Here is a 12,657-nt window from a genome sequence, read left to right on the forward strand (position 1 = left end):
AATAAATGTCAATGTAAACAACAACGCCCATTTTGGACGCAGCGTGACGTTTTGAATTCCAATCCTTCAATGTACCCTATTACCAGTCACTTCTGTGACTGACACTTGTATGAGCCAATGATAATGTAACTCTGGCAATCAAGGAACATCCACTCCAACACCGGAGGAGAGTCTTAATGACTCATAAATAGAGCATTTTGCAGCAGCTCCACACCCCTCTGAGGAAGCGTTTTTTGTGAAACGTACGTCAGGGGTCCTGGGGATAAGCTTTGTCTTTCCCCTTTCTTTTAACTTGCTCACCTTAGTTGATCTGGTAAAAATGCAGCTTTAATAATTTGTAAAAATTTAAAATTTAAAATAGCCCTCGGATTGTAAGGGCTTAGCTTACAACCATAATCTTTGCTGCTTGATACCAGTGATACTGATTTCAGATTAATTCAAAAAATCTTAGTTCAACTTAGGTGTAGTGTTTTTAATCTTTAGCTTCTGCTAAATGTATGTGTGGTTAAATTTTGATTTAATAAACTTTAGTGTGTGAATGAAAAAACATTCTTTTCTAAATTAAAACTATTTAGCCTTGATTTAGTTAGGGCAATGGTGGAAATTTTCCTCACAGATTTAAGTTACCTACTTCTACTTGTAAGCCTATTTACAATTATTCATTAGTTGTATTCTGTCCTTAACTTTAAATCTGTGGCAGGAGATCTCTGTGGTTAGGAGATTATAAAACTCAAATTGGGCCACCTGCCCTTAACCACTGAACCTCTTGTTATAATATACTTTGCCCTACCCCCACCCTCCCACTTTGAAACAGTTATATGCCCATATCAGATGATGCTATTAATATGCCCACATCATTATATGCCCTGTCAGTTATATGCCCATATCAGATGATGCCAGTAATATACCCACATCAGTTATATGCCCATATCAGACCATGACAACAATATACCTACAATAGTTATTTGCCATGTCTGGTCAATGTCCACATCTGTTATTTGCCCTGTCAGGTATATGCCCACTTCAGACCATGCCAGTAATATACCCACATCAGTTATATGCCCTGTCAAGTCTATGCCCACATGATTATATGACCTGTCAGTTAAATGCCTATATCAGACCATGCCAATAATATACCTACAATAGTTATTTACAGACATATATACACATATAAAAACATAAATACATATATATATCAATAAATGTGCATTGGAGACCTCTGCAGTTAAGTGGATAAAAACATATGTATGCAATATTCATTTTTAATAAAGGTTTACTGAAAATATCTCACATTCCAATGTTCTGTAAGTAACAGAATATGTTCTATGCCTTTATAAATATATTCCTGTATATATCTGTATATATCTATACCTATATATAGTCATGTGTATATATATATATATATATATATATATATATAGGTATAGGTATAGATATATACTGTACCAACTTAGCATCAGATATATATAGAAATATGTATTCATGAATAAATAGAACATATTCTTCTATGTGAAGAACATTGGAATATGAAATATTCATATTTTCATGTCAGGTTTTAACCTTACTTTTATAAAGAAGATAAACTAATCAGACATCCTTTTATTAATCAGTCTGCATTTAATCTCATATATATTTTATTTTAGGTTTATTACACAGAGACAAATATAATAGATATGGAATTGTTACAAGACACATAACAATAATACAATATACTATAACATTCTGAAACAGCGGTGTACACTATGTGGTATATTTATTAGAGTGCGGACAAACATGATACGATATAGCGGATCATGTCCGCTGCACATCGATAAATGCAGACAGCATACGCTGTCGGCATTTATCATTGCACTAGCAGTTCTTGTGAACTGCTGGTGCAATACCGCCCCCTGCAGATTTGCGGCCGCTAGCTGGAGGTGTCAATCAACTGGATCGTATTCGTTCGGGTTGATTTCTGTCTGCGGCCTCCGAGCAGGCAGACAGGTTATGGAGCAGCGGTCTCCATACGGAGCTTGATAAATTGATTCATTATGTGTCTGTAATTAATACATTATGCACACTTTTAACATCATATTAAGCAAATTTACAAATTTAGAAAGAGAAACTTGTTCATCGCAGAGGCGGAAAATTCATTTTGCTATAAGGAAAAAAACATGCTTTGAATGTCCTATTATAAATACAAACTTCACAGTGTGTTTTGCATTTATATTGTAGGCTAAATATTTTTTTTCGGTATAATTTCAACACAAATTTGTTTTTTTCCCATAAAGACAGTTTTTGATGATTTTTTTTTTAAAGCAATTTAAACAATACATTTCTTTACTGTATATTTTTATTTAAATTTGCCATTTATTCATTTTATACAATTTTAAATGTGATTTTTTGTGAGCCCAATTGCAATGTATGGATCACTTTTACACACTAAAAGCAGGGAACACCGCTCTGTTAGACGCACTATTCTCAAAGTTATAACCGACTCTAGGGAATTCTAACCGTGACCTCATGATAATGACCAGATTTGTTTGTCAATCTCACAAGCTCTAAATCATTTTATACATCAAAAGGACAGGGAAGTCAAATCTAAGTCTACCTCAGTATGCTCTTATGGAGAGAAACTACGTTTTAACAAACATGACCAAATGAAAGAGACACATTTCATCAAACAGGGAAATTGGAAACTTTTTTTAACTGTACTTATAAATATATCATTTTGACTTCCACAAACCTATATATGTCCCATTATTATTTAGTCAAATAATATAACAAAACAACACAAGTTTTATAAACACAGCATATGTAGCTAATATACAAACTATAGATATAGGAAATGGTTAAAATATTTACTAAAGTTATTGTTAGTTACAGTAGATAAATATATAGTTAATTGATTGGCATGTATTTTACATTGCTAATAGTAACAGTAATATTATGTTTTGTTACTTTATTACATTATTATTAAATATCGCTTTGTATCATTGTGTTCCCTGCAACTTTCCCCAACACTATAACAATGTAACAATATAGTAACCTGTTTTATAGTGTAATAATGATCATTATGTGCATAACCAACTAAATATATCACACACACACCAATCATGTTACTTAGGTCCTAACAAACCTTGTCTCATCACTTGTATCCAGTGATGTCATTATATCCAGTGAAGTCATTATATCCAGTGATGTCATTATATCCAGTGATGTTATCATATGCACTGGCTGTTACTATCTCTGCTTATGAAGCACACATGTGATTAAGATAAGAGTAGCTTATTTTTCATGTAACCAGCACACAGGCTTATTGTGATTAGAAATAGCTTTTTACTTTCTTTTCACAAATTCACGCCTACATCTCAGTCACTCAGTAGAGTTTTGTTGATAGGGACATAAGGCATCTACACCTCCTAACAAGTGATATTTAAAAAGAAGAATCAGGAGAGACTGGTATGGTGGGAGAGGAGAAAACCAGTCACCCCAGGTGTCCAGCCCTGTCCATTCATGTGGTTTGGTTGGTGAGGGCAAAACCAGGCAGGACAACAGGACGGTGTTCCCAAACTATGATAATTACACAAAATGTGGGACAGGTTGTCTGTATATTTCAGGCCATACTGGTGGTTTAGCGCATAGCCAGAAGCAGATTTAGACTGTATTTAGATTTAGTAAACAGTGTCGGGAAGTGTCAGTAGGAAATAATACAGAACAGTTAGAAGCTTTGTAGTAGCTGAATAAGAAAGCAGCGTATAAAGACACATTTATAAAGGCAATAAGCAGAGAGACATATTTAACATAGAGTTTCTCTTTCTGAAGAACTAAATGGACTTTATGGAGAACTGCACAATACTTTGTTTGGTCCAATTAACCAGCGATCTGCCAAACATCAGACTTGTTGCCAATAGGACCACAAGGTTGCCATGGTAACCGTATAGGCCAATACCGCCACTAAATACACTCGGAAGAGGAGAACATCAAGGACGTATCCGACCTGCAACCATTCTTTAGCAATGTCGCGATGCTCATCTCTCTTCTCTAAGTAGTGCCGTATGGATGCAATCTCATGAAGGATACTGTCCACTATCACTGCACTCTCTTTCGGCGGCACAATCGCTCCACTTGACCTCTCATAGTTTTTGGAATTTTCTGAGTTGTAATGAGCCAGTTTTGCTGTGTAATAGAAAAAACATTCTGATGATTTTGTGTCCCTTTAATGACGTGGCCTATAACGAGATATTCTAACAAAATGTAAGATACTTCAAGAGGTAAAGTTACTTTTAAAGTCATTTTGAACACCCAATAAAAATTAGGCAAAAACTAAAAAAATCAGCCTCAACTAAATCCTGAGGATAAGCACAATAGACCTTGTACAAGGATCATAAAGATAGAAACATTCGGCTAGATTATGAGTTTTGCGTTATGAGTCAAAAAGCCTCATAACGCTGCTTTTTCACTACTGCTGGTATTACGAGTCTTGTCGGTATAGCTGTAACGCACACTTTTTTGGCCGTAGCGCAACGTAACTACCGCAGCTTTCCAAAAGTCCTTTTTTCAATGGGACTTCCATAGCGCCGGTATTATGAGTTTTGCCTGGGAGGCCAAATAGTGAGCGGTACAGCCTATACCAACAAGATTCATACCGCTATCTAAAGTCAGTAGTTATGAGTTTTACACTACAAATCTGTAGCATAAAACTCATAACTAAAGTGTTACAAAGTACACTAACACCCATAAACTACCTATTAAATATTATTAACCCCTAATCTGCCGCCCCCAACGTCACCACCGCCACTATACTAAAGTTATTAACCCCTAAACCTAACCCTAAGTCTAACCCTAACACCCCTAACTTTAATATAATTAAAATAAATAAAAATTCCTATCATTAACTAAATAATTCCTATTTAAAACTAAATACTTACCTATAAAATAAACCCTAAGCTAGCTACACTATAACTAATAGTTACATTGTAGCTAGCTTAGGATTTATATTTATTTTACAGGCAAGTTTGTATTTATTTTAACTAGGTAGAATAGTTACTAAATAGTTATTAACTATTTACTAGCTACCTAGTTAAAATAAATACAAACTTACCTGTAAAATAAAACCTAACCTGCCTCACACTAACACCTAACATTACACTACAATTAAATCAATTACAATAATTAAATACAATTAACTAAATTACAAAAAAATAAACACTAAATTACACAAAATAAAAAAGAAATTATCAAATATTTAAACTAATTACACCTAATCTAATAGCCCTATCAAAATAAAAAACCCTAGCCTACACTAAACTGCCAATGGCCCTTTAAAGGGCCTTTTGTGGGGCATTGCCCCAAAGAAATCAGCGCTTTTACCTGTAAAAAAAAAATACAAACACCCTCCCAACCGTAAAACCCACCACCCACACAACCAAACCCCCCAAATAAAATCCTATCTAAAAATCCTAAGCTCCCCATTGCCCTGAAAAGGGCATTTGGATGGGCATTGCCCTTAAAAGGGCATTTAGCTCTTTTCCATTGCTCAAAGTCCCTAATCTAAAAATAAAACCTACCCAATAAACCCTTAAAAAACCTTAACACTAACCCCCGAAGATCCACTTACAGTTTTTGAAGACCGGACATCCATCCTCATCAAGCTGGGAGAAGTCTTCATCCAAGCGGGCAGAAGTCTTCAACGAAGCCGGCAGAAGTCTTCATCCAAGCGGCAAGAAGTGGTCCTCAAGGTGGGCAGAAGTCTTCATCCAGACGGCATCTTCCATCTTCATTTTTCCGACACAGAGCGGCTCCATCTTCAAGACATCCGGCACGGAGCATCCTCTTCTTTTGACGGCTACTGAAGAATGAAGGTTCCTTTAAGGGACGTCATCCAAGATGGTGTCCCTTAAATTCCGATTGGCTGATAGAATTCTATCAGCCAATCGGAATTAAAGTTGAAAAAATCCTTTTGGCTGATGCAATCAGCCAATAGGATTGAGCTTCAATCCTATTGGCTGATCCAATCAGCCAATAGGATTGAGCTCACATTCTATTGGCTGTTCCAATCAGCCAATAGAATGCAAGCTTAATCCTATTGGCTGATTGGATAAGCCAATAGGATTTTTTCAACTTTAATTCCGATTGGCTGGTAGAATTCTATCAGCCAATCGGAAGTCAAGGGACGCCATCTTGGATGACATCCCTTAATGGAAAGAAGAGGATGCTCCGCGCAGGATGTCTTGAAGATAGAGTCACTCTGCGTCGGAAGGATGAAGATGCCGTCTGGATGAAGACTTCTGCCTGCCTTGAGGACCACTTCTTGCCGCTTGGATGAAGACTTCTGCCGGCTTCGTTGAGGACTTCTGCCCGCTTGGATGAAGACTTCTCCCAGCTTGATGAGGATGGATGTCCGGTCTTCAAAAACTGTAAGTGGATCTTCAGGGGTTAGTGTTAGTTTTTTTTAAGGGTTTATTGGGTGGGTTTTATTATTAGATTAGGGACTTTGGGCAATGGAAAAGAGCTAAATGCCCTTTTAAGGGCAATGCCCATTCAAATGCCCTTTTCAAGGCAATGGGGAGCTTAGGTTTTTTACATAGGATTTTATTTGGGGGGTTTGGTTGTCTCGGTGGTGGGTTTTACTGTTGGGGGGTTGTTTGTATTTTTTTTTACAGGTAAAAGCGCTGATTTCTTTGAGGGCCTTTTAAGGGCTATTGGTAGTTTAGTTTAGGCTGGGGTTTTTTTTATTTTGGGGGGACTTTTTTATTTTGATAGGGCTATTAGATTAGGTGTAATTAGTTTAAATATTTGATCATTTCTTTTTTATTTTGTGTAATTTAGTGTTTATTTTTTTTTGTAATTTAGTTAATTGTATTTGATTAATGTAATTGATTTAATTGTAGTGTCATGTTTGGTGTTAGTGTGAGGCAGGTTAGGTTTTATTTTACAGGTAAGTATGTATTTATTTTAACTAGGTAGTTAGTAAATAATTAATAACTATTTACTAACTAATCTGCCTAGTTAAAATAAATACAAACTTAGCTGTAAAATAAAAATAAAACCTAAGATAGCTACAATGTAACTATTAGTTATATTGTAGCTAGCTTAGGTTTTATTTTACAGGTAAGTATTTAGTTTTAAATAGGAATTAATTGTAATTTTTAGATTTATTTGAATTATGTTAAAGTTAGGGGTGTTAGGGATAGGGTTACGTTAGGGTTAGACTTAGGGTTAGGTTTAGGGGTTAATAACTTTAGTATAGTGGCAGCGACGTTGAGGGCAGCAGATTAGGGGTTAATAAGTGTAGGCAGGTGGCAACAACATTGGGGGCGGCATATTAGGGGCTAATAAGTGTAGGTAGGTGGCAACCACATTGGGGCGGCAGATTAGGGGTTAATAAGTGTAGGCCGGCGATGTCGGGGGCGGCAGATTATGGGTTAATAAGTGTAATGTAGGTAGCGACGACATTGGGGGAAGCAGATTAGGGGTTAATAAGTGTAATGTAGGTAGCGACGACATTGGGGGAAGCAGATTAGGGGTTAATAAGTGTAATGTAGGTGGCGACGATATTGGGGTCAGCAGATTAGGGGTTAATAAGTGTAATGTAGATGTTGGCGATGTCGGGGGTGGCAGATTAGGGGTGTTTAGACTCTGGGTTTATGTTAGGGTGTTAGGTGTAAACATAACTTTTCTTTCCCCATAGGAATCAATGGGGCTGCGTTACGGAGCTTTACGCTCCTTTATTGCAGGTGTTAGGCTTTTTTTTAGACGGCTCTCCCTATTGATGTCTATGGGGAAATTGTGCACGTAAAACCAGCTCAAAGCAGCGCTGGTATTTGTGTGCGGTATGGTGCTCAACGCAACCATATTGCCCGCTAACGCCGGGTTTTTGCAAACCTGTAATAGCAGCGCTATTAAAAGTGAGCGGTGGAAATAACTTGCAAGTTAGTACAGAGCCGCTCATAACGCAAAACTCGTAATCTGGCCGATAGATTTTTACAGCACATAAGTCTGTGCACAAGTCCATGTAATGTGCATGGCTAATTAAAGGGACCGTTAACTTAAATTTTTTCTTTCATGGTTCAGATAGAGCCGCAATTTTAAGCAACTTTCTAATTTACTCCCATTATCATTTTTTCTTCGTTCTCTTTGCATCTTTATTTTAAAAAGCAGGAATGTAAAACTTAAGAGCCGGACCATTTTTGGTTCAGTACCTGGGTTATGCTTGCTTATTGGTGGCTTAAAAATAGCCACCAATAAACAAGTACTATTCAGGTTGCTGAACCTAAAATGTGCTGACTCCTAAGCTTTACATTCCTGCTTTTTTTTAAGGAAAGATAGCAAGAGAATGAAGAAATATTGATAAATTGGAGTGAATTAGAAAGTTACTTACAATTGCTGCTCTACCTGAATAATGAAAGATAAAATTTGGGATTAGTTTAGGGGCTGCTTTCTCTGCGGCTTGACGGAAACAGAAGTTAAAAAGCAGCTGTCGTAAGACCGCTGCTCCTTAACTTGTCCGCCTAATGCAATCATCCTGATCAGATACGATTGAGATGATAGACACCCCCAGCTAGCAGCAGATTGGCTGCAAATGTGCAGGGGTAGCATTGCACAAGCATTTCACCAGAACTGCTTGTGCAATGTTAAATACCGACAGCGTATGCTGTAAGCATTGAGTGATGTGGGGGCGGACATGATTCGCTACAGCGTGTCCGTCCGACATTTGGTAAATTGACCCCTATAGACACATATCCCACACATCTGTGTATTCCCTTTGAGACGCTAACTAATCTCACCTGTACTATTGCTCTCCATCTGCTGACAAACCTCAGCGCTAAATCTATTCTTGTCTCGAATGCAGAGTAGCGCCGTGATCTTCTCAAGGACCAGTCTTTTCACCCACTCAGGAACGTGAGGCTGAAGATCCTGCTTGTGCACGAGTCGCACTATTAAGATCGTCTCGGTCAAGCTGATAACAAGCAGTGCCATGCACACCACAAAATATACACCTAACAGAGGGTTAATGAGAAAGTTATTTTATAAATAGACAAAATATACACCTAACAGAGGGTTAATGAGAAGGTTATTTTACAAATACACAAAATATACACCTAACAGAGGGTTAATGAGAAGGTTATTTTATAAATAGACAAAATATACACCTAATAGAGGGTTAATGAGAGTTATTTTATAAATAGACAAAATATACACCTAACAGAGGGTTAATGAGAAGGTTATTTTACAAATACACAAAATATACACCTAATAGAGGGTTAATGAGAAGGTTATTTTATAAATAGACAAAATATACACCTAACAGAGGGTTAATGAGAAGGTTATTTTACAAATACACAAAATATACACCTAACAGAGGGTTAATGAGAAGGTTATTTTATAAATAGACAAAATATACACCTAACAGAGGGTTAATGAGAAGGTTATTTTACAAATACACAAAATATACACCTAATAGAGGGTTAATGAGAGTTATTTTATAAATAGACAAAATATACACCTAACAGAGGGTTAATGAGAAGGTTATTTTATAAATAGACAAAATATACACCTAACAGAGGGTTAATGAGAAGGTTATTTTACAAATACACAAAATATACACCTAACAGAGGGTTAATGAGAAGGTTATTTTATAAATAGACAAAATATACACCTAACAGAGGGTTAATGAGAAGGTTATTTTACAAATACACAAAATATACACCTAATAGAGGGTTAATGAGAGTTATTTTATAAATAGACAAAATATACACCTAACAGAGGGTTAATGAGAAGGTTATTTTACAAATACACAAAATATACACCTAACAGAGGGTTAATGAGAAAATTATCTTATAAATACACAAAATATACACCTAACAGAGGGTTAATGAGAAGGTTATTTTATAAATAGACAAAATATACACCTAACAGAGGGTTAATGAGAAGGTTATTTTACAAATACACAAAATATACACCTAATAGAGGGTTAATGAGAGTTATTTTATGACAACACAAAATATACACCTAACAGAGGGTTAATGATAAAATTATCTTATAAATACACAAAATATACACCTAACAGAGGGTTTATGAGAAGGTTATTTTATAAATACACAAAATATACACCTAACAGAGGGTTAATGAGAAAGTTATTTTATATTCACCTAACAGAGGGGTTAATGAGAGGGTTATTTTATATTCACCTAACAGAGGGGTTAATGAGAGGGTTATTTTATATTCACCTAACAGAGGGTTAATGAGAGGGTATTTTATATTCACCTAAATGAGGGCTAATGAGAGGGTTATTTTACATTCACCTAACAGAGTGTTAATGAGAAGGTTATTTTATATTCACCTAACAGAGGGTTAATGAGAGGGTATTTTATATTCACCTAACAGAGGGTTAATGAGAAAGTTATTTTATATTCACCTAACAGAGGGTTAATGAGAGGGTTATTTTATATTCACCTAACAGAGGGCTAATGAGAAAGTTATTTTATATTCACCTAACAGAGGGTTAATGAGAGGGTATTTTATATTCACCTAACAGAGGGTTAATGAGAGGGTATTTTATATTCACCTAACAGAGGGTTAATGAGAAAGTTATTTTATATTCACCTAACAGAGGGTTAATGAGATGGTTATTTTATATTCACCTAACAGAGGGTTAATGAGAGGGTTATTTTATATTCACCTAACAGAGGGTTAATGAGAAGGTTATTTTATATTCACCTAACAGAGGGGTTAATGAGAAGGTTATTTTATATTCAACTAACAGAGGGTTAATGAGAAGGTTATTTTATATTCACCTAACAGAGGGTTAATGAGAAGGTTATTTTATATTCACCTAACAGAGGGTTAATGAGAAGGTTATTTTATATTCACCTAACAGAGGGTTAATGAGAAGGTCATTTTATATTCACCTAACAGAGGGTTAATGAGGTTATTTTATATTCACCTAACAGAGGGTTAATGAGAAGGTTATTTTATATTCACCTAAATGAGGGTTAATGAGAGGGTTATTTTATATTCACCTAACAGAGGGTTAATGAGAAGGTTATTTTATATTCACCTAACAGAGTCATAATGAAAGGGTTATTTTATATTCACCTAACAGAGGGTTAATAAGAGGGTTATTTTATATTCACCTAACAGAGGGTTAATGAGAGGGTTATTTTATATTCACCTAACAGAGGGTTAATGAGAAGGTTATTTTATATTCACCTAACAGAGGGTTAATGAGAAGGTTATTTTATATTCACCTAACAGAGGGTTAATGAGAAGGTTATTTTATATTCACCTAACAGAGGGTTAATGAGAAGGTTATTTTATATTCACCTAACAGAGGGGTTAATGAGAAGGTTATTTTATATTCACCTAACAGAGGGTTAATGAGAGGGTTATTTTATATTCACCAAACAGAGGGTTAATGAGAGGGTTATTTTATATTCACCTAACAGAGGGTTAATGAGAAGGTTATTTTATATTCACCTAACAGAGGGTTAATGAGAAGGTTATTTTATATTCACCTAACAGAGGGTTAATGAGAAGGTTATTTTATATTCACCTAACAGAGGGTTAATGAGAAGGTTATTTTATATTCACCTAACAGAGGGGTTAATGAGAAGGTTATTTTATATTCACCTAACAGAGGGTTAATGAGAGGGTTATTTTATATTCACCAAACAGAGGGTTAATGAGAGGGTTATTTTATATTCACCTAACAGAGGGTTAATGAGAAGGTTATTTTATATTCACCTAACAGAGGGTTAATGAGAGGGTTATTTTATATTCACCTAACAGAGGGTTAATGAGAGGGTTATTTTATATTCACCTAACAGAGGGTTAATGAGAGGGTTATTTTATATTCACCTAACAGAGGGTTAATGAGAGGGTTATTTTATATTCACCTAACAGAGGGTTAATGAGAGGGTTATTTTATATTCACCTAACAGAGGGTTAATGAAAGGGTTATTTTATATTCACCTAACAGAGGGTTAATGAGAGGGTTATTTTATATTCACCTAACAGAGGGTTAATGAGAGGGTTATTTTATATTCACCTAACAGAGGGTTAATGAAAGGGTTATTTTATATTCACCTAACAGAGGGTTAATGAAAGGGTTATTTTATATTCACCTAACAGAGGGCTAATGAGAAAGTTATTTTATATTCACCTAACAGAGGGTTAATGAGAGGGTATTTTATATTCACCTAACAGAGGGTTAATGAGAAAGTTATTTTATATTCACCTAACAGAGGGTTAATGAGAGGGTTATTTTATATTCACCTAACAGAGGGCTAATGAGAAAGTCATTTTATATTCACCTAACAGAGGGTTAATGAGAAGGTTATTTTATATTCACCTAACAGAGGGTTAATGAGAGGGTATTTTATATTCACCTAACAGAGGGTTAATGAGAAAATTATTTTATATTCACCTAACAGAGGGTTAATGAGATGGTTATTTTATATTCACCTAACAGAGGGTTAATGAGAGGGTTATTTTATATTCACCTAACAGAGGGTTAATGAGAAGGTTATTTTATATTCACCTAACAGAGGGGTTAATGAGAAGGTTATTTTATATTCACCTAACAGAGGGTTAATGAGAAGGTTATTTTATATTCACCTAACAGAGGGTTAATGAGAAGGTTATTTTATATTAACCTAACAGAGGGTTAATGAG

General features: G+C 35.4%; 1 protein-coding gene across 1 annotated transcript in view; it reads right to left on the reverse strand.

Moving 5' to 3' along the window:
- Positions 1-3,598: 3,598 nt before the first annotated feature.
- LOC128638196 (5-hydroxytryptamine receptor 3A-like) overlaps positions 3,599-12,657 on the reverse strand; it is an 80,122-nt gene continuing 71,063 nt past the window's right edge. The window contains exons 10-11 of the mRNA XM_053690057.1: positions 8,769-8,981; positions 3,599-4,158 (exon numbers count right to left, since the gene is read on the reverse strand). Of these exons, the coding sequence (XP_053546032.1) occupies positions 3,875-4,158; positions 8,769-8,981 (497 nt within the window). The 3' untranslated portion in view covers positions 3,599-3,874. The remainder of the gene's footprint in view (positions 4,159-8,768; positions 8,982-12,657) is intronic.

The sequence above is a fragment of the Bombina bombina genome, chromosome 8 (assembly GCF_027579735.1).
Source record: "Bombina bombina isolate aBomBom1 chromosome 8, aBomBom1.pri, whole genome shotgun sequence".
NCBI classification, from domain to species: domain Eukaryota; kingdom Metazoa; phylum Chordata; class Amphibia; order Anura; family Bombinatoridae; genus Bombina; species Bombina bombina.